Source organism: Pan troglodytes, chromosome 19 (genome assembly GCF_028858775.2).
Source record: "Pan troglodytes isolate AG18354 chromosome 19, NHGRI_mPanTro3-v2.0_pri, whole genome shotgun sequence".
Taxonomy (NCBI): Eukaryota; Metazoa; Chordata; class Mammalia; order Primates; family Hominidae; genus Pan; species Pan troglodytes.
In genome coordinates this window covers 70009626-70037313 of record NC_072417.2, presented here as the reverse complement: position 1 = coordinate 70037313, position 27688 = coordinate 70009626, and the positions used below count along the sequence as shown (strand labels likewise).

The following is a 27688-nucleotide window of genomic DNA, read 5'->3' as shown; positions in this document are numbered from 1 at the left end:
ATGAGATTCTATGCATAGCTTTCATTTCCTATCCCCTCATCCTTCTGTCTTCCTCCTCTCTGTGCAAACAAGATGTGGGACAGGCCCATGGTGGCTCACGCCTGTAATTTTGGCACTTTGAGAGGCTGAGGTGGGAGGGTTGCTTGAGGTCAGAAGTTCAAAATGAGCCCAGGCAACGTACAGAGACCTTGTCTCTACAAAACAATGTTTTCAAAAATTAGCTGGGTGTGGTGGCACGTGCTTGTATTCCCAGCTACTTGGGAGGAGTGCCGCACCCTAGGCAACAGAGCAAACCCTTGTCAAGAAAAAGAAAGAAAGAAAAAGAAAAGAGAAGAGAAAAGAAAAGAAAGAAAGGGAATACATAAAAGGTAAATGGTAAAAGGTTTTAGGGGAAAAGGAGTCTGCAGAACAAGAATTAGGGGGACCAGGAGTGAGTGACAATGGGGAGGTCAGCGATCCTGAGCTACAGTCCCAGTCCTGCTTTGCATAAATTGAGACTCTCATTCCTAAAATGGACTGGCAGTCTTGCAGGGGTTTATAAGGATTATAAGAGATAACCATGTGACTTATCTAGCACACAAAAGTACCCCCCCATAAATAGTAGCTATTACAAGGTAATCTAAGACATTTACCTTTTCCTCATTTTGCTACTCACTCTGTCCCCAAAGCAAACTCCAACTAACTCCTTCCAAAACACCATCCTTCTCTTTGCCACCATCCCCCCTCTTTTGAACACTTCTACTCTCCTGTCCACCCATATGTCCTGCAGTCAAGCCAGAGGAGGGAAAACAGAGCAAAAGAAAATATTAAAGGAAATAAGTTTAAATCAATAACTTTGAGAAAAATATTTAAGTTCCAATATTGTGTGTGTGTGTGTGAGTGTGCGCGCGCGCGACAGAGAGAGAGAGAGCGAGCGAGCGAGCGAGAGAGACAGAGAGAGAAGGAGAGAGAAAGCCTTTGTTAAACTGGGTAACTCCAAATCCCGGGAAAGTAGAAATGGGAATTTTTATAAAAGCATGATACATCAGTAGAATGGAAAGAAATCACCAGGTTTAAATTTGAGTGTGTGACTACGGCCTCCAGTCTTCCGGGATTGTATGTCCGCATGTCCGAGTCTGGGAAGAGGAAAGAGAAAGGATTAAAAAAAGAAAAAAGAAGAAGCAAAAAAGCACTGTGGTTTAACAGTTCCTTTTTTTTTTTTAAAGGTTGGCCCACAATATAACCAGCGCTGCTAGCGGGGACGGTGGGGACACCTCTGGTCTCAGATGAGTGCTGGGAAGGAGGGGACTTGCTCCGAGCGCAAGTTTGTGCGGAAGCGCGGCTGGACCTGGGCTCTGAATCCGGGGGTCCGGGGTTCTGCACCCAGGCGTCAGCTTCCTCATCCGCAGAGTGGCCCCCAGAAGCCTCCGGGTGGTCGCGAGGATGCTCTAAATCCCGGGGGCTAAGGCCGAGCCCGGCGTCCCGCGCCCAGCCCGCGGGAGCTCTCGGGGATCGGAGCGCGGCCGACCTTCGCCAGCTCATGGGCGACTGACTGCGGTGCCCGCAGGCTCCCGGGAGTACCTCGCGAGGCCCGCCCAGTCCTCGCCGCCCGCCCCCCCGCACCCCACGTGACTTCCTGACGGCTTCAGGGACTGCTCCTCTCGAGCTAGGTTTCGTTTCCTCGGCGGCCTGGGAGCGCGGGTGCAGCAGTTGCGTCCCGACCCCCGGGAGCGCCATGGCAGAGCTGTGCCCCCTGGCCGAGGAGCTGTCGTGCTCCATCTGCCTGGAGCCCTTCAAGGAGCCGGTCACCACTCCGTGCGGCCACAACTTCTGCGGGTCGTGCCTGAATGAGACGTGGGCAGTCCAGGGCGCGCCATACCTGTGCCCGCAGTGCCGCGCCGTCTACCAGGCGCGACCGCAGCTGCACAAGAACACGGTGCTGTGCAACGTGGTGGAGCAGTTCCTGCAGGCCGACCTGGCCCGGGAGCCACCCGCCGACGGCTGGACGCCGCCCGCCCGCGCCTCTGCACCCAGCCCGGATGCCCAGGTGGCCTGCGACCACTGCCTGAAGGAGGCCGCCGTGAAGACGTGCTTGGTGTGCATGGCCTCCTTCTGTCAGGAGCACCTGCAGCCGCACTTCGACAGCCCCGCCTTCCAGGACCACCCGCTGCAGCCGCCCGTTCGCGACCTGTTGCGCCGCAAATGTTCCCAGCACAATCGGCTGCGGGAATTTTTCTGCCCCGAGCACAGCGAGTGCATCTGCCACATCTGCCTGGTGGAGCATAAGGCCTGCTCTCCCGCGTCCCTGAGCCAGGCCAGCGCCGACCTGGAGGTAGGGAATGGCCTGCTGGGTGGTGCAGAGGGGCCACCGGGGGCCTCTCTGCCACACTCTGGACGCCCTGGGGAGATGGGCCTGAATTCGAGGCCGGGGCATCTCCAATGTCAGAGTAGAAAGGGGCTGGGAGATTATATAGTCCCTTCCCATCATCCATGAAGACAGGTTAGGTTGCTTGCCATAATCCTGTCATTGTCTGATGGTGTTTATTTTTATTTTTTTGAGACAGGGTCTCGTCCCTCTCACCCAAGCTGGAGTGCAGTGGCGGAATCACAGCTCACTGCAGCCTCGACTTCCCGGGCTTAAGGGATCCTCCTACCTCAGCCTCAAGAGTAGCTGGGACCACAGCCTCCCAAGTAGCTGGGACCACAGGCTCGCTAATTTTTTGTAGAGATGAGGTTTCGCCATGTTGCCCAGGCTGGTCTCGAATTCCTGAGCTCAAGCGATCTGCCCACCTCGACCTCCTAAAATGCTAGGCTTACAGGCGTGCACCACTGCGCCCACCATCTGATGGTGTTTAGCAGAGGGTTTTGAATGTCAACTATGAACGTTGGAGGTTACCTCTGTTCCCTCACGAAGTCCTGGTGGCACCCAGGAGGTGGATATGATTTAGTTTCATTTTACTGTTGAGGATACTGAGGTCCAGAGAAATGAACTTAGCCTGACCTAATGCAGTAAATAGCCACGCAGGCATTGTGACCCGGGTTGGTTCGATTTCATAGTTCGCATTTCTCCCCATGGACCAGCCTCGTATCCAGGTCCGTAGAGTCCGGAACACCAAACAGTCCAGGAAGCTTGAGGTCATGTAAGCAAAAGCCTTTGGTGGGCTGGAGAGTTCCTGTGATCAGGAACGGTTGTTATTAGAGGCCTAAGAGGGAGGGTGGGCAACGTCCCAGTAATCACTGGATCAGAGCCACAGGAAGAGCCAACACTCTTGCACCATAGTGTCCTCCGTCCTGGCCGTGTGACTTTGAGCATGGGGTTTGGCCCCTGGACCTGGGTCCTCACCAGTATAGTGAGGCTGTGGGACTAGGTGGATTCCTAAGGGCCTTTCAGGTCTGCAATGTTTTTAGGTGGTTTGGGGATCATACCTTCCCCTTGTGGACTCAAAGCAGAGGCTGAAATCAAACCACCTTTTGTTACATCAGCCTAAGATCCAAAGCATGGCCTGATTTCATTTCATTCTCACAGCACCTTCAGGGAGAACAAGACCCGTCTTCGTGTTGTCAGAGGAGACAGTAGCCTGAGCAAGGTCAGAGTTGGGGGTCTGCATCCAGCTTTGTGTAGCATATAAACTTGGCTTTTTTTTCCTTTTCTTTTAGAGACAGGGTCTTGCTATGTTGCCTAGGATGTTCTTGAACTTCCGGCCTCAAGGGATCCTCCCATCTCAGCCTCCTGAGTAGCTGGGACTACAGGTGTGCCACCATGCCTGGCTCTAAACTTGGCTTTTTAGAGACAGGATCTTACTCTGTCACCCAGGCTGGCGTACAGTGGGGTGATCATAACTCACTGTAATCTCAAACTCCTGGGCTCAGGTGATCCACTTGCCTCAGCCTCCTGAGTAGGTAGTACTACAAATGTGAGCCACCACACCTGGCTAAGTTTTAAAAAATTCTTTTGTAAAGACGGGATCTCACTATGTTGCTCAGGCTGGTCTTGAACTCCTGGCCTCAATCCTTCTCCCATCTTAGCCTCCTGAGTAGCTGGAACTACAGGTGTGCTACCACGGGGCCTGGCTATAAAATCAGATTTTTTTTTTTTTTTTGAGTTGGAGTCTTGCTCCGTCGCCAGGCTGGAGTGCAGTGGTGCGGTCTCGGCTCACTGCAACCTCCACCTCCCGAGTTCAAGCGATTCTCCTGCCTCAACCTCCCGAGCAGCTGGGACTACAGGCGTGCGCTACCATGCCCAGCTAATTTTTGTATTTTTAGTAGAGACTGAGTTTCACCATATTGGCCAGGCTGGTCTCGAATTCCTGCCCTTGTGATCCACCTGCCTCGGCCTCCGAAAGTGCTGGGATTACAAGCGTGAGCCACCACGCCCGGGGCATATATATACATTTTTTAATCTTTTCTTTTAGAGACAGGTTTTCACGCAGTCACCCAGGCTGGAGTACAGTAGCATGATCATAGCTCACTATAACCTTAAACCCTGAACTCAGGTGATCCTCCTGCCTCAGCCTCCTGAGTAGCTAGGACTACAAGCACGCAACACCACACCCAACTAATATTTTAAAATATTTTTTGTAGAGACGGGATCTCACTATGTTGTCCAGGCTGGTCTTGAACTCCCAACCTCAAGGGATCCTCCCACTTCAGCCTCCTGAAGTGCTGGGATTACAGGCGTGAGCCAGGAGCCTGGCCTAAACTCTGCTGTTTAATCCTAACAACAGGCCTTCCTCTGCCAACACCTGCCCCCCTGTCCTGACTTGCTGAGTCCTGTAACAGGTCTGCTTTTTGAGCCCTGCTACTGCTGCTCATCACTGTTGGCAGAGCCAGTCTCAGCTGGGCAATGCCCTTAGCCTCAGGGGCCGGGTTGCCTTGGCCACTGGTGTGGGCGGACTTGAGACTCTGGTGCCTCCCATGTGGAAGACCGGAGTCTCCAGTCTGTGAAGGGATCCTCAGGATTTCAAAAAGTCCTTTACCTTTGATTAGGGGATTATTGCTGCTACCAAAGTTTTTGGGTCACTTTCCTTTGGTCTGGAGTTGTGTGGGCACCATTCATGATGAGGGTACTGCCACATGTGTTTGATTAATGGTGTATCAAATCTTTCAAAATATAGGGCTCAGGGTGTAGTGCTATGAGCAGCTCTTGAAAGTGAAGCAGTTGGCAGCCTTGGGGTGTTCTGAGGTCTCTTCCTGCTCTGAGGCCAGCAAGGCCGGATGTATGTAGGCCTGGTCTTTGGCCCACACCTTATCTTGGCCACTGTTAGAGGCCAGGTCGAAGGGCAGTGTCACAGAGGTCAAGTTTGAAACATCATGAGCAGCTTGGGCTTTTCGGATTGAGTTAGTGTGGCCTTGGTCCCTGCCTCCAACCCCTACATGTGACTGTCACTGGGTTGTTCAAATCCAGATTCAAGATCAGGTTCCGCCCAGAATATCTTGGGTGGAGTTGAAGAGTCTGGGAAGTGGAAGAGAGGGCCAGAGTATGTTGAGCCTGCTAGTTACGGGAAGGAAATGTTTTTTTTTTTTCTAGAAATCTCCAGCATGCTCAGTTTGGGCACGTGTCTATGATTTTAATATTGGGATCTTAGCTGTGCCAGTTACTAGTAGTGTAGCTGGGGCAAGTCACTGAATTGTTCCGTGCCTCAGTGTCCTTGTCTGTAAAGGCTGGGTAATTCCTACCTCATAGTGTTGTTCCTAGCTTTAAGTAAGTTAATACAGGTAAAGCACTAGAACAGTGCCTGGCATACAGTAAGTGCATAATAAATACTAGCTGCTGCTGTTATGGTGGTGGTGATTTTCCTTCCCATTTCTGTGCCCCAGTATTTCATCTGAGCAGGGAGGTAGGAGACTCAGATATTGATTTTGAAAATTAATTAAAATCAGATGAGGATATTAGCTTCCTTCATATACAGTTTGCCTTTGTTTCTGGAGGTGGCTAGGACTGAGCAGATTTGCAGTTGGGCTTCAGCCCCTGTGAGCTACTTCATCTTTTTTTTTTTTTTTTTTGAGACAGGGTCTCACTTTGTCACCCAGGCTGGAGTGCAGTGTTGCCATCTCGGCTCACTGCAGGCTCAACCTCCCGGATTCAAGCGATCCTCCTGCCTCAGCCCCCTAAGTAGCTGGGACTACAGGTGTGCACCACCACACCTGGCTAATTTTTGTATTTTTAGTAGAGACAGGGTTTTGCCATGTTGCCCAAGCTGGTCTCGAACTCCTGAGCGCACATGATCCACCTGCCTGGGCCTCCTAAAGTGCTAGGATTACAGGCATGAGCCACTGCGCCTGGCTGGCTGATTCATCTTATTCCCAGCCCTTGGTGGTCCCAGTCTGCAGTGAGCCTTGGACTCTGATTTCTGTCTCCCTGCCCTGTGAGGCTGACAAAGGCTCCCAGCCTTGTTCTGGGATTGGCAGATGCCTCTGGAGAGAACATCCTAGATATCAGGCTTATCTCTCTGGGCCCCCTTCCCCCTTCTCCTGGACCTTGACTTCTTAATCCTCTGCTTGATTGGCTCTCCAGCATCTTTTAGCAGATGTCCCCACTGCCCCATTATTTGGACTGCTTTCCTGGCTGTTTGCAGTGGGAGGATTGGTCTGAGTGGCCCCACCTGCCATTACCGAAGCAGCTGTCCCAGCTCGTTCTGTTCCTGTGTGAGCTTGGCCACCTTTCTGTCCTCCTTGCTTGAGTTTCATTGGCTGTAAAATGGGTAATTAGAGAAAAACTCATAATAATATAAGCTGGCATTTAGTATGTTTTTCCTAAGATCCAGGCATTGGGCTGAGTACTTACATTGTTTCAATTAATCCTCCCAATAGCCCTGTGAGCTGGGGACAGTTGTATCTATTTTGTGTCCAAGAAAACTGAGGTGAAGGACACAGTTGCACAGCTGGGAGTTGGGACTGGAACCCTGGTCTGTACTGTCCTCTGAAAAGGATGAAGGGAGGTAGTAAGTATTAGAATGCTTCAAAAAGCTCCAAGCAGGCAAGACTCGGGTGGAGTGGAAGAGGAAGGAATCTGTCCTGTGGGATAGATCCAGGGATGGCTTCTGGTGGGGCTGGGCTGAAGAGGTGCCTTCTCAACCTCATTTGTTTTCCCTGCAGGCCACCCTGAGGCACAAACTAACTGTCATGTACAGTCAGATCAACGGGGCATCGAGAGCACTGGATGATGTGAGAAACAGGCAGCAGGATGTGCGGGTGAGTGGCAGGGCTCTCCAAGGCCAGCCCTGCCCTGTGGCTTCGCTCAGCTTCCACGCGGGACGGGCATGGCTCTGACCATGACAAGGCTGGTGTTGGGTGCACTCACAGTGCCCGGATGAAACATCAACCTTGCAAAGCATGCAGACAGCTGTGTCTGAGAGAGATCCTTTGCAAACCCAAACCAAAAATTACCTATAAGCCCAACTGTGGGGGAAATCATTATAAATTAGGATTAAAAAGTAGTAATTCAGAAAAATGGTTATGATATAAAGTGGGAGAAAAAGAGGAAGCAAAAGTATATACCTCATAGGGTTGCATCTATTTACAAAAAGGAAGTATATTAGTTTCATAGGGCTACTGTGAGAAATTGCCAGAAACTTGGTGGCTTACAACAACAGAAATGTATTCTGGCAGAGTTCTGGAGGCCAGAAGTCCAAAATCAAGATGTTGGCGTGGCCACACTCCCGAACTCTCTAGGGGAGAACCCTTCTTTGCTTCTTACAGTTTCTGGTGGCTCAGGCATTCCTTGGCTGTTGACTGCATCACTCTGATCTCTGCCTCTGTCTTCACATACCTGTCTCTTCTTCCCTTAGTGTCTTCCATCTCCAATAAGAACCCTTGTCATTGGATTTAGGGAGCACCTAGGTAATCTACGATGATCGAATCTCAAGATCCTTAATTGCATCTGCAAAGACCTCTTTCCTAAGTAAGATTACAGTCACAGGTTCTGGTATATGGACATGTCTTTTGGGGGCCCAGCATTCAACCCATTACAGAGAGCATGGAAAGAAACTGAAAGGGAATATTATAGAAGGATCATAGTGGAAGTGTTGGAGTGGTAAATTAGGAATGGTTTTGTTCCCCCTGTTTTTCAGATTTTCAATACGTTTAAATTGCTTTTAAATGGAAAGATCAGATTTTTACCCTTTTTCAGAGCTGCAGCACCAGTTTTATTGCAGCAGTTATGGTTTCATTAGATGAGATCTAGGTTAGAATACCAGCTCTGTCACATACTAGTTTATGTCGCTTTGGTCATGTTGACAGATCTTTGAACATTCGTTTCCCAATTTGCACAATGGAATCACAAGTTCTTTCTGAAGATGACTGTGAGACAAATGAAAGAATGCACGTGAAAGTACCTGTATTTGTTAGAGGGCAGGCTATACTGCTGTAACAAAGATACACCAGAATTCAGAGGCTTAAATATGATCGAAGTTTATTTTACCAACTGACAGTCCAAACCCACACATGAGTAACCCAGACTAAGGGTTCATGTGATCATTCAGGGATTAAGGGTTCTCCCTTCTTATTACCCTACTATTCCACAAGGTATTGGCCCAACCTCTTTGGTTGAAGCTGGATTACCATTACATCTTTGTTCTAGCCTGTGACAAAGGGACAAAGAGGAGGTGGAGGACAACAAGCAATTTTCCTTTACACAAGTGACACAGTGTTGCACATATCACTCCTGGGCATGGGTCACTGGAAGGAGTTTTGTCACATCGCCTAGTCTAGCTGCAGGGGAGGCTGGGAAATGTAGTCTGAGTAGCCACACGCCCAGATGAAACTCCAGGGATGTTCTCTTACCAAAAGGAAAAAAGGGAAAATGAACACTGGGGGACACTTGTAGTCACATTAGAAGTTGCACAGTTGAAGATTGGCAAAGAAGGCTGGGCGCAATGGCTCACGCCTGTAATCCTAGCACTTTGGGAGGCCGAGGCGCGTGGATCACCTGAGGTCAGGAGTTCAAGACCAGCCTGGCCAACATGGCGAAACCCCATCTCTACTAAACATACAAAAAATTAGCCGGGCGTGGTGGTGCATGCCTATAGTTCCAGCTACTCAGGAGGCTGAGGTAGGATAATTACTTGAACCCGGGAGGCAGAGGTTGCAGTGAGCCGAGATCATGTCATTGCACTTCAGCCTGGGTGACAAGAGTGAAACTTCATCTCAAAAAAAAAAAAATATTGGCGAAGAAATATTTGAATTCCTCTTTTCCAGTCTACTGTCCTTCTTGTGTGTTTTTCTCTTTGTTATGTTTGATTCTGAGCTATTGTCTTAGTCTGTTTTCTGCTGCTATAACGGAATACCACAGACTGGGTATTTGCAAAGAAGAGAAGTTTATTTAGCTCAAAGTTCTGGAGGCTGAGAGGTCCAAGAGCATGCTTCCGGCATCTGGTGAGGATCATCCATAGCGGAAGGATGGAAGGCAGGAGAGCGGGACAGGAAAAAGGAGGTCAAACCCCTGTGATAAGAATATGAATCCATTCATGAGGGCAGAGCCCTCGTGATCTAATCACCTCAGTGGCAATTAAATCTCAGCATGAGCTTTGGAGGAGACATTCAAACCATAGCAGCTATTGAGGCTACCCAAGATGTGAAACAAAATTGCAGCTACTAAAGCAGTGCTGTCCAGCAGAAATACAGTAGGAGTGCAGATGTCATTTTAAGTTAATTTGAATAGTACATGAGATTTATTGTATTTTATTTATCTATCTTTTTTAGGACAGGTCTCACTCTATCACCCAGGCTGGAGCGCAGTGGAACAATCATAGCTCACTGCAGCTTTGAACTCCTGGGCTCAAGTAATCTTCCTGACTGAGCCTACTCCCCTTCACCACCCCCACTCTCCAGGAATACAGTCCATCTAATTTTTTTTTTTTATTTTTGTAGAGGAACAGTCTCTCTATGTTGCCCAGGCTGGTCTTGAACTCCTGGCCTCAAGCGATCCTCCTGCCTCGGTCTCCCAAGGTGCTGGGATTATGAGCATGAATCACTGCACTTGACTGAGATTAATTTTAATATTATAGTTTATTTAATTTGGTATATCTTAAATATTATTCTTTCAACATATCATCAATTTAAAAGTTTTAAGATATTTTACATTCCTTTTTTTGGTGTGAAACCCTTGAAAGCCAGTATGTATTTTACACTCATGGCAAGTCTCAGTTTGGACTAACCACATTTCAAGTGCTCAGTAGCCACATGTAGCAAGTGGCTATGTTATTGGAAAGTACAATCCTAGAGCATGATATTCTCTAGAAATTTTCCAGAGCTGCATCCTGACTTTTTGTTTTGTTTTATTTTATTTTATTTTTTTGAGATAGCGTCTCGCTGTGTCTCCCAGGCTGGAGTGCAGTGGCACGATCTCGGCTCACTGTAACCTCTGCCTCCTGGGTTCAAGCGATTCTCCTCCCTCAGCCTCCTGAGTAGCTGGGACTACAGGTGCGCACTGCCACAACCAGCTAATTTTTGTATTTTTAGTAGAGATGGGGTTTCACCATGTTGGCCAGAATGGTCTCGATCTCTTGCTGACTTTTATTTTTAAAAATTGCCCATGAACCACCTTTAGCTTAAGAAATAAAATATCACCGATGCAGCCCCTCCCATCTGTTTCTCCCTTATTCTATCCCTCTTCCTCTCTTCCAGAAGTAACCACTCTCCTGAATTTATTTATTCATCCCCACGTGTTTCTTTGTGCATATAGCCATTCTGTTTGTTTCTAAGCTTTATTGAAAGAGCATCATATGGTGGATCTTCTTCTGCAAGTTGTTTTTCTCTCATGGAGATTTATCCAGGCATAGCTCCAGTTTATTAATTTTCATAACTGTTTAATATTCCATCCTATGAATAGCTCCCAGTCTTTGCATCAAGTCTTCTTCTGATGGATGTTCAGGTTGATTCCAGGTTTTTGCTACTTCAGACAATGTGAACATTCTTATGCGTGTCTCAGGGGCAGGTGGCTGCAATTTTTTGTAGCACATATTCCTAGGACTGGAGTTGCCGAGTCATAGCCTATGAGCACCTCCAAATTTATTAGATATTGCCAAGTTGCTCCCCACAGTGGTTTGTTCTCCCACAAAGTACAGGTAAGAGTTCCTGGAACTCCACATCTCACCCACGCTTGGGGCTGCAGCCTTAGCATTTTTGCCCCTTTGATGGGCGTCCTCTTACCTTGGCCCTCTCAGATGACTGCAAACAGAAAGGTGGAGCAGCTACAACAAGAATACACGGAAATGAAGGCTCTCTTGGACGCCTCAGAGACCACCTCGACAAGGAAGATAAAGGAAGAGGAGAAGAGGGTCAACAGCAAGTTTGACACCATTTATCAGATTCTCCTCAAGAAGAAGAGTGAGATCCAGACCCTGAAGGAGGAGATTGAACAGAGCCTGACCAAGAGGGATGAGTTCGAGTTTCTGGAGGTAGGTCACCACGAGGCATTGTTGAATTTTTTTTTTTTTTTGCCTGATGTCATGCTGTTGATGATAGGGCCCTCAAGGAGCTGGAGTCTGGAAGAGGTCACTGGAAGCATCCCTGAGACACACGTTGTATTAGTTTTCTGAGCTGGGCAACAACTTACCACAAATGTAGGGGCTTCAAAAAACACATATTTATTCTCTCAGAGTTTCTCTGGCTCAGGAATCTGGACATGGCTTTATGGGTGGCCTGCATAGGGTCTCACCAGGCTACAGTCTGCGAGGGATGGCCAGGCTGTTTCCTTTGGAGCTCAGGGTTGTCTTCCAGGCTCATGTGGTTGTTGGCAGAATTTAGTTCCTTATGGTTGTAGGACTGAGGCCCCCCGGAATTTCCTGCTGGTTGTCTCTCAGATTGATAGCTGACTTCTTCAAGGCCAGCATGAGAATTTCTCCTCTAGAAAGATGCAATCCCTCTTTTAAGGTCTTTTACCTGATTAAGTCAGGCCCACCCCAGATAATTGCCCTTTTGATGAACTCAAAATCAATCGATTTGAGATGCTAATTACACCAGCAATATTCCACCCCCTTTGCCACATGACATAACCTAATCACAGGAGTGATATCCTATTTCATTCACCGTCCTGCCGATACTGAAGGGGAGGGCATAGTATAGGGTATGTACATCAGTCGGGGTCGGGGGCTTGAGGGCCATCTTAGAATGTTGCCTACCACACACACTCCACCTCTTCCTCCCATCCTTCCTCCAGCAGCTCCTGGAGGTGTGTGTTAGTAGTCCCTTTTGCATTGCTATAAAGGAGTACCTAAGACTGAGTTATTTATTTATTTTATGTATTTATTTTGAGATGGAGTTTCGCTCTTGTTGCTCAGGCTGGAGTGCAGTGGTGTGATCTTGCTCACTGAAACCTCTGCCCCCAGGTTCAAGCGATTCTCCTGCCTCAGCCTCCCGAGTAGCTGGGATTACAGGCGCACGCCACCATGCCCAGCTAATTTTGTATTTTTAGTAGAGACGGGATTTCACCATGTTGGCCAGGCTGGTCTCGAACTCCTGACCTCAGGTGATCCACCCACCTCGGCCTCCCAAAGTGCTGAGATTACAGGTGTGAGCCACTGCGCCCAACCAGACTGAGTAATTTATAAAGAAAAGAGGTTTATTTGGCTCACAGTTCTACAGGTTGTACAAGCATGGCACCAGCATCTGTTTGGCTTTTAGTGAGGCCTTTGGTGAGGAAGGAAGCTTTTACTCATGGCAGAAGGTGAAGCTGGGAGCAGGCATGTCACAGGGTTAGAGAGGGAGCAAGAGACAGAGGAGGAAGTGCCAGCCTCCGTTAAACAACCAGTTTGTGCAAGAACTCACCTGTTACCATGGGGAGGGCACCAAGCGGTGCATGGGGAATCCACCCCCATGACACGAACACCTCCCACCCTGCCCCACCTCCAACATTGGGAATCACATTCCAACATGAGATTTGGAGGGGACAAACATCCAGACTGTATCAAAGTATCTGTCTAAAGCATGGGCCCCCTGCTGTTTCTGGCCTCATGTCCCTTAGCACGGCCTGCAGGGTCCTAGGTGACTGGGCCCTGCCTGTGCCAGCAGTCTCATCTCTTATCATCCATCCCTGGCTCATGCCCTATGCACTCACTGTTCCCCAGACACAGTGGGTGTGGGTGGGATGCCATGCTGGGCATTCTTGCCTAGTGAGTCGTATCCTTCCAGGGCCTTGGATCCCATTGCCATGCCGTATCGGTGTTCCCAAGCATGCCACACTGCTTCTACAGTAACATTGGGTGATGTTGTTTCAGACGTGCATTTTTTCATGGCTGTTTCGACTGTAAGCCCATCTCTTATTACCCCCATTCATCCTTCTGCCAATCTGACCAGCACATAGCAGAGTGCTTGGCATATAGTGGTGTGCCCCATTGATTGAGTGACCTGCAGCTATACCTGAAAGACCCAGATTCCTTGTTCAGATCAGGGGGTGGGGAGACAGTGCAGGAGTGAATGGGAACCTTGTCTCTGTGCACTGAGGCCTGATGCGTGCCTAGTCTGGATGGCGTTAAGTTTCATCCCAAGTGTTCATTCCTGTCTGTTGGAGCAGCTGCCCCGAGCTCTCGAAGGATCTGAGTGCACATCTAGGCTTCTTGATACTGTACAACCCTATTTTTCTCAAAGTTTGGGACTTCCAGGAAGACCCTCCCTTCCCATAAGATATTCCCTGGCTGCAATCCACATCCCTTGAGATGTCCCTGTCTGTTACCAGAATGTGTGATTAGAGCTGTTCCCCTAGGATTGGGGTGGTCCTGAGTTTCCTGTGCTTTTCCACCCTTAGCTGGAAAAGTGGAAAGAACATTGTCCTGGGGGATCGGAAGATCTCAGTCCCAGCTGTGTCTATGCCCCTAGCTGGTGGAGTTCCTGCCATGTCTAGACCTCAGTTTCCCCATCTGTAAGATGAGTGACCTCTGGGGTCCCTTCCAGCTCCAGATTACTGTGTGTTCAAGTGTCATTTAAACTCCTGGTGACCTCTGGCCTGTAATTTGAGAAGGTCAATTGGACTTAGCACTCATGGGCATAGGGGAGAGCCTCCTGGGGTTGGTGAGGACTAAGCCCAGGTCCCCGTTCCACCAGAGCTGCCTGCACTAACCCCCTGGCATGTTCCAGAAAGCATCAAAACTGCGAGGAATCTCAACAAAGCCAGTCTACATCCCTGAGGTGGAACTGAACCACAAGCTGATAAAAGGCATCGGCCAGAGCACCATAGACCTCAAAAACGAGCTGAAGCAGTGCATCGGGCGGCTCCAGGAGCCCACCCCCAGTTCAGGTGACCTTAGCAGCCCCCTATGCTGCCCCCTGTGGAACCCTGCAACCCGATGGGTCCCCTCAATGTTTTGGGATGGGAGATTGGGGTGTGATCCCGAGCACTGGGGCCTGAGTTTCAGGGCTCCTGAAACATCCGCCCTCTGTCTGGAGGCCGGTGGGGAGTCTGCTTCATCCTGACATTTTAGGATCTTTCCTAAAGCATTTTTGGGGACTTGATGTTAATGCTTGGACTTTCTGGACAGATAGGCTCTTTTGGCCTGTGATCTTGAGGCCAACTTGGATGGGTTTTGAATGAGCTAGGGCTTGTTATTGTGTTTGATGGGGGAATGGCTCGTTTGGGGGAGAAATCTAGAATTCCTCTTCGACACCCCCTTTTCATCACCCCATATCCAATCCATTGCCAAATTTCACTTCTTTCAATCTCCTGACTCAGTCTGCTGATCCTAGCACTGCTTGCCTGTTCTCCATTGCCATCACCTGTCGCCCCAACACTGTAGCAGCTTCCTAAACTCTCTGCATCTGCCGCTGCAGCCAGAGAGGGATTTTCATGAGCAGAGCTCATGTCCTGGGACCTATTGTGCTTTGCCCTCTCACTAGGCTTCCCATTATTCCCTGATGCAGACCAAACCCTTGACCCTGGTCTAGATGCCAGGTCAAGCCCTGTTGGTCTCTCTCCAGCCCCAAGGTGCCCCCCACTCTCCTCTGGTGCATCTCTCTGCATTCAGTTCCTCAAATATGCAAAACTTCCTGCTACAGGGCCTTTGTGTTTGCTCTTCCCCACTCTCCAGAAGGCTTGAACTCCACCGTCTTCACTAATTAACTCCTCTCACCCTTCAAAGATCAGCAAAACATTACATTTATAGCCAGCCTCCCCTGCCACTGCTCCCACTCCTCAGACTGGGCCCAGGGTCCTTGTCATCCTCTTGGGACTCTTGCATGGGTAGTATCGCATTCTTCCTCGGGATCCCCGTATATCTCCCTCATTAGGTTGTGATCTCTATGAGGTCAGGGGCTGTGGCTTATTTATTTATTTATTCAGGATCTTGCTCTGTCGCCCAGGCCGGAATGCAATGGCGTGATTATAGTTCACTGTAACCTCAAACTCCTGGGATTAAGTGATCCCTCTGCCTCAGCCTCCCGACTAGCTAGGACTACAGATACACACCATCATGCCCGGCTAATTAAAAAAAATTTTTTTTTTTTTTTGAGACAGAGTCTCACTCTGTCACCCAGGCTGGAGTGCAATGGCCCAATCTCTGCTCACTGCAACCTCTGCCACCCAGGTTCAAGCATTTTTCCTGCCTCAGCCTCCTGAGTAGCTGGGATTACAGGCATGTGCCACCACACCTGGCTAATTTTTGTATTTTTAATAGACACATGGTTTCACTACTTTGGTCAGGCTAGTCTCGAACTCTCGACCTCAAGTAATCTGCCTGCCTCAGCCTCCCAAAATGCTGGGATTACAGGCGTGAGCCACCGGGCCCAGCCTAAAAAATTTTTTTTGTACAGCCAGGGTCTCGCTAAGTTGTCCAGACTGATCTTGAGCTCCTGGCTTCAAGTGATGCTCCTGCCTTGGCCTCCCAAATCATTGGGATTACAGGCTTGAGCCACTGTGCCTGGCCTGTCTGATTTTTCTTCAACGCTATTTCCCTAGTGCCTAGCACAGAGCCTGGCCCATAGTAAATCTCTGTTGTGTAGTCCAAGATTGGGCTTGAATCTCAGCTTGGCCTGCCGAGTGTCCTTGCAGAAGGGCTTCTGAAATCGGTGGCGGTGCAGCCCCATTGTGGAAGTGCTGCGTGGGGGCAAAGCTATAGGTGGCTGGTATGTGGGAGGAGGGGAGAGAAAGAATAGTAGGAAAGGAACAAGTGTTGACCCGGCCTCCGCTACACGACCTTGATCTCATTCAGGAGTCACATCAACCATGAGCAAGGTGAAGTCATCCCCATTGTGTGCTCGAAGAAACCAAAGCTCAGAGAAGTCTCAGAGGCCACAGAGCTGGGTGCTGGTGGAAAAAAGACTTGGCCCTCGCTACATTTTAAAAAGTCAGAGAAAAAAGGGAATACACCAAACTGGTTCTTAGATCACCTTGTTTGTAGCTCTTGTAAACGATGGGATGGGGAAGGTTGGAGGAAATGGCTGTCTGTGTAAACCCTCTGCCTGCCCACCGACCCATGGCAAAGCTGGCTGCTAGGGTCAGTGAGAGGAGCCGCACACACTGAGCCCTTCTTCTCTGACACAGGTGACCCTGGAGAGCATGACCCAGCGTCCACACACAAATCCACACGCCCTGTGAAGAAGGTCTCCAGTAAGTAGCCCCACCCCTGTCTCCATGGCAACAGCATGGCTGTGGCCTCCCCAGGCTCTGGCCAAGTCACTTCCGGCCCATCCCGAGTCACTGTGGGGCCTGGACCTCAGTGGGAAAGAAGTTGGCGGCAATCCCCAGCCGTGGGGGGCTGTAGGGCTGTGGCAGAAGCTCCCCTGTCCATCAGCATTGCACATTTGGGCTGCCTGGAACAGCAAGATGCCTGAGGCTGGCTTGTTTTGAGAAAATTTACTATACCCAAGTCCTTGGGCAGAGCCTTGGGTGAGGAGACTGATGGCGATCCGGGAAGGGTGGAGGCTAAACCTCTTTGGCATCTCAGCAGTGTTCAGTCTCTGGGTTGTAATGGGCTTCTGCTATTACCATGTTTCTCAACCTTTTTTTTTTTTGGTTTCTCACTGTTACCCTCCTCCTGCTCATCCCCAGAACCATTTGAGAAAATTTTTTTCCTAATTACAACCCATGAGATTTTAATACCACCCATCTACTGCATAACTGTTTATGTTTGTGCTTTTACACATAAAAAGAGTAATCTTTTTTACTCCCCCTTCCCCAAGGATCCATTTTTGCCCTCCTAGGGGTACTATCCCCCTCATTGGGCAGGCACCTGCCATTGACGTGGGGTTGAGGAGAAGAGTGGTCCTGTTCTGCAAATGTGGACAATAGTGATATCGAGGCCATGGGATGATTGTGAGTGATGAGGGGACACTGATTGTGAGAGCTCTTTATGAGCCATATACCACTGAGATGTCCATATACCGCTGAGATGTCCATATACCGCTGAGATGTCCATATACCGCTGAGATGTCCATATACCGCTGACATGTTCATATACCGCTGAGATGTCCATATACCGCTGACATGTCCATATACCGCTGAGATGTCCATATACTGCTGACATGTCCATATACCGCTGACATGTTCATATATCACTGAGATGTCCATATACCGCTGACATGCCCATATACCGCTGACATGTTCATATACCACTGACATGTCCATATACCACTGAAATGTTAGCTGTCATTGCTTCCCTGAAAAGTCGGTGTGAACCCAGGAGGGCTGGCTGCACACTGCTGGTGTTGGGGGGATGAGAGAGCCAGGGCTTGCTCTTTGTTGTTGTTGCTTGTGCTTAGTGTTCAGGTCACCTGTAGTAGGCAGAGTGTGGTATCGGTCCCCGAATGGAACAGAGTCAGGGCTGGGATGCCTGGTGCAGATGGAGGAGGGAGCCCTTAGCTGGGCCGGAAAACCTCGAAGGGTACTTTGTGTGAAAAGAGGAGTGAAAGAGGAAGTGGAAAAGTACTGTTGACCTGTGTCCTTCCCCAGTCACCTTCCTCTGAAAGCTCCTCCCTTAGTATGAATGAGGTGGGGATGCCGGCCAGCAGGCAGGTGTGTTCCCCAGTGAGGTGAGGTCCTCCTGTCACAGCAGAATGACACCCTGGAGAATAAAGTTCGGGAATGAATCAAGGCTCCTCTAGGCTGAAATGGGGAAATAGGGGAGGGGGTATGGACTAGTCCCAGTGCAGTGAGATGTCTAAGGGTAGGTGACGAGGGAGGTGCCTGTGCCCTAGATTGATGTCACAGCCTGGGCCTCCCAAGATGCTGGTCCACAGGGAGTGGGTGGGAAAGTGGCAGAAGGGGAGGAAATGGGAGAGTGAGCGACTGTGAGTGATGTGACTTCGAAGTAGGAGAAGCAGTAGCAAGGGGGCTTTGTGGTGTGACGGGGGTCTGGGGGAGGGAGAGGGTAATAGGAGAGAGCGGGGCTTATCTGTAATGTCAGGTGTCCTGCAGGTGGGCAGGGATATGATTTCAAAAACGCCCCTTTTTGTTCCAGTGTTGTGGAAGGTGGCAAAGAAGGAAGCTGGGATCTTCAAGCCCACTTGAGTGGACTTTGGACTCACCTGGAGGGCTTATACACCACAGATTGCTGGGTCTCACCCCCAGCCTTTATGATTCAGTGGCTCTGGCTTGGGGCCCAAGAATTTGCATTTACTATTTTTTAAGAGACAGAGTCTCGCTCTTTTGCCTAGGCTGGAGTGCAGTGGTGCGAACAGAACTCATTGCAGCCTCGAACTCCTGGGCTCAAGTGATCCTCCTGCCTTAGCCTCTTGAGTAGTTAGGACTGTAGGCATGTGCCACCAAGCCAGGCTAATTAAAACAATTTTTTTTTTTTTTTGTAGAGACAGGATATTGATATGTTGTCCAGGCTGATCTTGAACTCCTGGCCTCAAGCAATCCTCCTACCTCAGCCTCCCAAATTGCTGGGATTACAGGAGTAAGCTACAGTGCCTGACCAATAATTTGCATTTCTTAGGGGTTCTCTGGTGATGTCACTGCAGCTGGCTTGGGCACCAGACTTTGAGAACGACTATTTTAGCCAAACTCAGTTCCTGTAGGTAGACACTCCAGATATTTTTAAAAGACTTGGCAAGCATTTTTTTTTTTTTTTTCTGATTCCTTATTTGGTTTTTGTGTTTTTTCCTTTATGGAAATATAATTTACCTGCAGTAAATCTCTTTTTTCCCTGCAGTAAATCTTAAATGTGCAGTTAGATCTATTTTGACAAATGCATACATGTGTTACCATTGTTCAAATCAACATAAAGAATTTCCCTTTCTCCAGAAAATTCCTTCATGCTCCTTATTAGTCAGTCCCCACCCCCACGACCGCTCATGCTGGTTTCTATCACTATAGATTCATTTTGCCTGCTGACTCCTTCTGTTTTTCAAATTAAAACATCCTTTTATTTGTCTGGGTCAAATTCATGCACATGAATGTTATTATTTTGAAAATGTCATTGTGTTGTGCCTTAAAAGAAATTAATTCTGAAAACTTTCTTTTGCAGAAGAGGAAAAGAAATCCAAGAAACCTTGTAAGTTATGCATTTCTGCAACTGTTCGTTTCTTGAGACTGCCCGAGCACAGAACTAAATACTGGTAGTGAGAGTTGACCTCTCTCATCAGGGTTCTGTGATGGGTTCTATATGATTCCATTCTGTAATAGCAGCAGGCCTGAGGCTGGAGGGGAGGACAAGCATAAGTGAGATGAATAAGGTGACTTTAGCCTTGTCTGTTGTCCCCTGTGTTGCCCTGCTGTTCAGGCGTGTGTTTGTAGAAGTGGCTCTTAATCAGTGTGGAAGGGAGTAGAGGCCATCCCGTTGCTCTGTATCATGTTTCCCTTTCCTTACCCCCAGCCCCTGTCCCTGCCTTACCCAGCAAGCTTCCCACATTTGGAGCCCCGGAACAGTTAGTGGATTTAAAACAAGCTGCCTTGGAGGGTAAGTTATCATGGGCAAGGAGCTTTGGGGTGTCCACTCTGAGTTTGTTCTGCAAATCACTCTCTGTTTCCTCTCCCAGCTGCAGCCAAAGCCACCAGCTCACATCCGAACTCAACATCTCTCAAGGCCAAGGTGCTGGAGACCTTCCTGGCCAAGTCCAGACCCGAGCTCCTGGAGTGTGAGTAGCTTCGGGGCTGGTGCGCGGTTCCGCTGGTTCTGTCTCTCCTGCGCCGCTCTGTGCAGCTCTCTGTGAAGCCAGCTGGCCGGCTATACCAGCCATTCCCCTTCACTTGTCCTCTACTTTGTTGCTCCCTTATTTTCTCCCAGTCATCAGTGCCTTTCTTTACTTTTCCTAACCAGCTCAGATTTCACAATCGGTCCTTTGACTCTCCCTCTTGCCGTCTAGTCTGGCCCAATTGAGCTCACCTTTCTCTGTGGGTCGGCGCCTGCATGTCCTCTGCAGAGAAGGCAGGGCGATTGCGGTCACCAGCCTTCACCGGGCGTCCCGTTGCCGGCACGCCTGCCCTGCATCTCCTGTCTCCTCCCCACCACTCTCCAGAGCCACCATTCCCAAGACTTCCCACTGGCCATAGCTCCATCCTTCTCCCTGTCCCGCCCACCTTCTGCTTCACGGAAAAGACAGACACTGTAGAAAGGGCTCCCCCTGCTCTGTTATTGCCATCGCATCTGCATCTACTGTGCCCCCTTCCTCGCCTCCTGGCCCCTTTCCCAAAACCCCCTGGCCCTGGGCTCTGGAGTCTGCTCCCCACACGCTCTCTGGAATCTTCTGCTCTCTCTTAGGGCTTTCCATTCCCATCTCTTCACCCTCAGCATCTCTACCTAGGCTTGCCTATCTGTAGCACGTTTACATCTCTCCAAATCACGAAAACAAACCCAGCAAAACTGTCTCAGCTGCAGCTCTGTTTCCTGCCTCCCTTTCACCTGAATGCTTGTTAAAAATACAAATTACTAGCTGGGTGCGGTGGCTCATGCCTGTAATCCCAGCACTTTGGGAGCCCGAGGCAGGTGGATCACCTGAGGTCAGGAGTTCAAGACCAGCCTGGCCAACATGGCAAAACCCCATCTCTACTAAAAATACAAAAAATTAGCCGGGCGTGGTGGCACATACCTATAATCCCAGCTACTTGGGAGGCTGAGGCACGAGAATCACTTGAACTTGGGAGGTGGAGGTTGCAGTGAGCCTAGATTGTGCCACTGCACTCCAGTCTGGGCAACAGAGGGAGACTCTGTCTTAAAAAGCAAACAAACAAACAACCCCAAAAAACAAATTCCTGGGCCCTGTTCTAGCCCTACAAGATCAGACTCAGGCAAGCACGGAAAGCTGTATGTTTAGCTCATTTCCTCCATGATCCTTTTGAGGACAGTTGGGGAAAAGCAGCTCTGCAGATTTTCTACATTGGTGGCTCTCAGCTGTGGCTGCGTGTTGGAATCCTGGGGAGCTTTTTAAAATCCCTGATGCCCAGGCTGTCCCCCAGACTGGTTCATTCAGAATGTTGGTGTTTGGCTGCCCAGGGTTGCAATGTGGGGCCGAGGTGGGAGCCTGAAGTCTAATCCTCGTGCCACTGCATTCTGACCTCTGTCCTGCCCTTGACCCAGGCAGCTCTGAGGTCATCAGTGTACTCCGTGTCACAAAATCCAAGGGACGCCTTTCAGCTTTTATTTCACTTCACCTGTCAGTGGCATTCCTCCTCCTTCTGACACTCTCTCCCCTTGCCGCTTGAGCTGCTATACATACCGCCTGGGTTTCCACCCACCCCTCCTTTGCAAGCTCGTCCAACCTGGAAGTGGGTGGAGTTCCGTTGTCAAGGCCAGGCCTAGGGCCCTCCCACTTTCCGTCTTCTTGTTTCCTCTGCACCCACGTGCAACACTCCAGGCAGCACCTGCCAGTGGTACCCACTTCCATGTGGAGGCCAAAGCCAATCACTGAAAAATATAGCCCTTCCTTTATCATAAGCAGCTGCAGCAGGCTTGGTGGGGATCTGTGGGTCCCTTGCTTTTTCAGGGCTGGCCTTCTTGTAGCCCTCCGCTGTCCCTGCCCCCCAAGAGAGGCCCAGACCAGCCCTGGGCTGCAGCTAACTCTTGCCCAAGCTGCTAGTGGCGGTGCTGAGCCACATCTTTCAGGAGCTGCTGTGCACTCTGTGGCAGCCGCATAAACAGGGAAAGTAAAATTCTATCAACTTAGGGCCTTTTCCACTCCCAGCTTATTCATTTTGCCTTGGGGGAAACTCGGGCTCCAGTGAAAAGTGTCATGCCCTGAGCCACCTAGCAAGTGAGTAGGGACAAAAGAGACTAGGGTGAAAGCCCAAGTCTCTTGGTTCCCAAGTTCCCAAGCTAGGGTTTGTCCCTGTCTGCCTTGCTGCCCTGTAAGCTGTCTCCCATGGGTCCAGGATTGCTTATGAGGGCAGAGGCAGAGGAGATTGAGTATGGCGACGACACTAAGGGGAGCTTAATCCTCAGATGTCCTGGAACTGCTTGTAAATGGCAGAAAAGGTGGGGAGGGCATGCTAGTGTCAAATCAAGAATATAGTCAGGCCATGTCTGTGCTTACAGACCTCGCTTGGCTCCCTGCTGCCCACCAGTTAAAGTCTAGCCTCCTGAGCCCTTCCCTTTCTAGCCCCAACATGTTTCCCTTCTCCTGCTGCATCTGTGTTCCCAGCCACCCAGCTTCCCCGATCCCAGCACATGCCAACCCTCTTGGCACTCCGTGGCTTCACTCTCACTGTTCCCTCTGTCTGGAACAGCTTTTCTCTCTCTGTTCTCCTCTGTCTAGTTCTCATCTTCTGTTACTTGGCTCCAATTCCAGCCTGCCAGTGAAATGTTCCCCAACTGTAGCATCAGTTGCCTTGTCTCTGTGTCCCTACAGTGTGTGCTTACCCTTTTGGCAGAGTGTGAGTCTCATGGTGTTGTTACTGATGGACTTGCCTTGCTTGTTGGAGTGTGAACTCCATGAGGCCAGGCACCTTGTCTCTCTGGTTCATGGTTGTGCATCTTGTGCCAGAATCTGGTGTCAGTCAGGTGCCTGGTAAATGGTTTTGGATGGATGAATGGACAGACATACGGATGACTGATAGATGATAGATGGCTGGCTGGCTGGACAGAATGGATGGATGAATGGATGGATAGATGAGCTGATGAATAATGGATGGGTGGATAGATGGGTGGATGGATAAATGGACAGATGGATAGATGAGTGGATAGATTAATGAATGAATGAATGGATAAATGGAAAGGCAGAAGGATGGATAGATAAGTGGATAGATGGATGAATGGAAGAATGGATAGATAGGTAGATAGATGGGTATATGGATACATGGGTAGATGGATAGATGGATGGATGGATACATGGATGGATTGATGGATACATGGATAGACAGACAGATGGATGAATAGACAGACAGATGGATAGATGAGTGGATGGATGGACCAATGGGTAGATGGGTGCATGGATGGATAAAACTAGTGAATAAATAGTACCACTTTGGCAAAGGTGTAAAAGAGCACTTTGGGCCCCTTGTAATTAATTCCTTGGGGTGATGTTTTCTCAGATCACATTAAAGTCATCCTGGACTACAACACCGCCCACAACAAAGTGGCTCTGTCAGAGTGCTATACAGTAGCTTCTGTGGCTGAGATGCCTCAGAACTACCGGCCGCATCCCCAGAGGTTCACATACTGCTCTCAGGTGCTGGGCCTGCACTGCTACAAGAAGGGGATCCACTACTGGGAGGTGGAGCTGCAGAAGAACAACTTCTGTGGGGTAGGCATCTGCTACGGAAGCATGAACCGGCAGGGCCCAGAGAGCAGGCTCGGCCGCAACAGCGCCTCCTGGTGCGTGGAGTGGTTCAACACCAAGATCTCTGCCTGGCACAATAACGTGGAGAAAACCCTGCCCTCCACCAAGGCCACGCGGGTGGGCGTGCTTCTCAACTGTGACCACGGCTTTGTCATCTTCTTCGCTGTTGCCGACAAGGTCCACCTGATGTATAAGTTCAGGGTGGACTTTACTGAGGCTTTGTACCCGGCTTTCTGGGTATTTTCTGCTGGTGCCACACTCTCCATCTGCTCCCCCAAGTAGGCAGGCTGTAGACACTTGGGCTGACTGCCTGCAGAAGTCCCAAGACCCTAGTGAAAATACAGCAGGCAGAACTCTCCTTGGATAATTCCCCAGGAGGTCCCAAGGATTGGGAGCATGGGAGGGGAGCTGGTGGGAGGGTGGGAGGTGGGATTTAGCCAGGAAAGGGGTGAGAGTGATCGTGTTGTGGGCGAGGAGGCGTTTCCACCCCCTGGTGCCTATCAGGGCAGGGTGACCTACTCCCCATTGTTCTGGAAATCTCCAGGCTGCTGGGCAGCTGGGCAGAGCTCTGGGAAGTGAAGTCATGAGTGCCCGATTCCTCTTAGAGAAAATCCATAGCTACTGTAGGTTCTGTCTTGGGCCACTTGGATCTGAAGGCTGCCCCTTTGCTCTCTGGGGTAGCCTTCAGATCTTGGTGTTTTGAATTCTTACTATAGATGTTTTTAAAGTTCCAAAGTCATTGAATTTCAATGTTACATAAACTCCATTACCCGCATGTTGGGGCTTGATCTCCTGGTTATTATCTGTGCTTGAGGAAACACCCACAGCAGTCTCTACCCAGAACAGTTTCCTAAAGAGGCATGCCCTCTTCCTCCACTGGAAAATAGTGCGTTCCCTTCCTACCCTGAACACCCATCGCCCCCACATTGATGGTTTTCAAACAGGAAACTTTTCAGCTAAGGCTTCAAACCATGATTGGAATCAGCCTGTGTTGGATTTGTGATTCAGGGTCACGGTGACCCTGATCCAGTTTGGGTGGAAATCCTTCCTAAGTATCATAAGAAGCATCTTGGCAGAGATGCTTTGGTGGCAGCCATGAGCTTTGCTGGAGGCCTTGCTTCCCATAGCCTTGGCTGTGGGGCAAGGAACTCTGCCAGGCGAGGGGGATGCTGCCCTGGGTCAACAGAAGCCTGGTGGGTTTGCTCGTGTTAGAGTGTCCTGCCTTCTTACTGACAACTCTTCTCGGTGATAGCCTCTCTTCCCTGGATTGTGACATATGGAATGACAGTGCAGGTACCACCGAGGCTAGCACAGTCAAGCCGCCAGCTAAGCTGGATCCCTGAAGCCTGCTATCATGCAGACAGGCTATGCGGCTGCCTCGGACCACACTAGGCCACTTGCTGGGGTGTCAACCTACCACCAAAGGGGTCTTTTAGCAAACCTCATGGGGAACAGGAACATTCCTGTTCATCCCTGGCCACAGGCTGCAGACCCAGCACTGGCCCTTCCGTGAGTCAGAGCCTGGGGCTGGCCCTAGCCCCTTCTACTGACTTCCTCATTTAAGCCAATTATATAAGCTCACACTGATCAAGGAGGGAGGGAAAGAGCTAAAGAGGGTCACACAAGTGGCTATTTTCCCTGCAGCGTTTCTGTGCGGTGAAAATAACCCAGTCCACTAAGGGGCGGGAGTGAATGGATGGCTGGATTTTCCCCAAGCTCCTTATAGCCTAATGTCAGGATGTGAGTATGAGGAATTTAGCCTCTTACAGTGAAATGAGTCCAACTCTGGGCTTTGCTTAGAGGAGAGCTCCCGTCAGGCTTCCTATAATATGAAAAGAAGTCACCATTGGGGAAGTAGAGACCCCAGACCTTTTCATATGGATATTTGAGAATGTAATGCATCTCAGGCGTAGTGCTGGAACTCTAGGGCACTCTAGGCAGGCTCAGAACACTTGATATTCCTGACAGCTACACACCTGACATGCAGGTACATACCTGATCGGTGTCATCTCCTAACAAGGATTTTCAGTTCCTCGGGAGGGCAATAATCTTTGTAGGAAAGACATCCCTGCAATAGGTGATATGTGGTCCTTAGAAGTTTTCTTCCTTTACTACTTGGAAGAAAAGTTCTTTGGTGATTCTTCTCTGCTTTTGAAGATGATCAAAAGCATCTTCATTGATTTTCTGAAACGAAAGCCTTGTCTGAAACCAATTAATACTTGGGAAACAGCTGGGCTTGGAGGAGTAGAATGCCAGAGATAAATCCATGGCTCCTGCTCTGGCTCTCTTCCGCAGAAATGAGGGCAACAGTGAGGCCACTTCCCTGGCAAATGTGCAGCTCAGGATAGGGAAGCATAAGACCCTCTGTTTAAGAGAGTCAACTAGGTAACCAAAGCCAAGCTCTGTGCAAGGTGCTTTGGAGTTGTAAATTGAGGAGTGCATCCTTGCTGTCTTGAACCATTCTGTTTGCAATGGTGAGACCTTACATAACCTAGCCTTGCAGGGCCGCCACACAACCCTGGAGTCCTAGAGTTGGAGGAACCTTTGTATCCATCTGACTTCTCATTTTGCAGAATATGATGAGAAAGTAGAGGATCGCTCTGTTCACCACTCTTGCTATTCCATTAGTGGGGAGATGCCTGCTAGCATGTGTGAGGGGAACACTCTGATACACTGGGAAGTATCGGAAATTCCCAGAAACACAAACATAAAATAACTCTCCTAGACCCAGGTGCTGGGGACTGTCTCAGTCAGTGTGGCATGATAAATAAAAGGTTAGGATCAAGTCTTTGTATTTTTCAAGATGTGGTAGCTGATTATTTCTGTTTTAAGTACTCTGAAATCGATCTGTGATCAATAATACTAATATGTTATCTTTTACCGTATTCTGCCTCTCACTATTGATTTTAATTAGTTAGGAGTATTTGAGCTGTTATTTCTTGAGCTTAATATTTTTTTAGAGTTAACTCTTTAAGGAGATAATCATGGCTGTAGACAAGGCCAGGGCTGGCTGACGTGCCTTAGAAGGTTTGAATGCAATAAAGCGGTGTTTGGCGTTCTCCTGCATTGTAGTGCGGGTACAAAATGCTATTTGTTCGTCATACTGTTGTCAGCAGATGAGCCGCCCACTACAGACGGCTACTGCCCAGGGACCTGCCCAGGCCCCACCCAAGGGCTCCCAAGGGTTGAGATTTCTGCAGACCTATAGCCAGCACACTTAGTCCTGCCCTATATAGAGTTCCTCTTTGGGAAGCTTTTGATAAGGAATTCTCAGACCGATAGGATGTCTGTCTGGGCTTTGCTGCGGGACAGTCTAACTGTGGGGGCTAGGGGAAAGCAGGAGAGTATCGATCAAAGAGTAAGCCACACACGGATAATCAGTTACTAGGGATGGAGGTGTGAGGGTTCATTATATTATTCATTTTACTGTTGTATATGTTTGAAAATATCTATGATTAAAAGCTTTAAAAAAAAAAAAAGAAACAAAAATAGTTCAGGCCAGCAATGGGCCCTCCATGTTCAGTGGATTTTATCCTTGTTTCAATTGGGGTAGGAGTTCCAGGAGGTGTGGATTGGAGGTTGTCTAAAGAATTGAACTGGCCTTTGTCCCTGCTTCCTGGGAGGGAGACTTTCAGTCCTTGACATTTCCAGGGTAATAGGAGTGTCTTTGTTATTTGTGAGGCCATGGGATCACACCTGAGCTTATGCTAAAAGGTGGGATGACTCAGAGCTGGGGCTGGTCACCAGACAGACTGACCATGTGATTAGAGGTTTGAGGCTTTGAGTCAGCCTGACCTATGGGGCTGGGGACTGGAGGCTGAGTTTAATCATCTGGCCAGTGCTTTAATCAGTACATCATGAAACCCTAATAAAAACTCTGGACACTAAAGCTCAGCATAGCTTCCTGGGTGGTGAAGCTGTGGCTATGCCGGCAGGGCAGTGTGCCCTAATTCCACGAAGAGGGGGCATGGGAGCACTGTGCTCGAGACCCTTCCAGACCTTTCCCTGTGTCTTCCTTGGCTTGTGGAGCTGATTTGTATCCTTTATAATAAAACTAATCATAAGTATA

General features: G+C 49.3%; 1 protein-coding gene across 3 annotated transcripts; it reads left to right on the top strand.

Moving 5' to 3' along the window:
• Positions 1 to 27688, top strand: TRIM25 (tripartite motif containing 25). 3 transcript variants are annotated; one of them, XM_063799893.1, is made up of 9 exons: positions 1 to 2311; positions 7075 to 7170; positions 11142 to 11375; positions 14050 to 14209; positions 16448 to 16513; positions 19374 to 19400; positions 19722 to 19805; positions 19885 to 19983; positions 23372 to 27688. In XM_063799893.1, exons 1-9 carry the CDS (start codon positions 1715 to 1717, stop codon positions 23899 to 23901), a joined length of 1893 nt encoding a protein of 630 aa, XP_063655963.1. In that variant the 5' UTR covers positions 1 to 1714; the 3' UTR covers positions 23902 to 27688. The 3 variants fall into 3 exon arrangements, with proteins under 3 accessions (XP_063655963.1, XP_054527244.1, XP_054527243.1); XM_054671269.2 differs by having other exon boundaries at positions 11043 to 11375; positions 14050 to 14214; positions 16453 to 16513; XM_054671268.2 differs by lacking the exons at positions 19374 to 19400; positions 19722 to 19805 and having other exon boundaries at positions 11043 to 11375; positions 14050 to 14214; positions 16453 to 16513.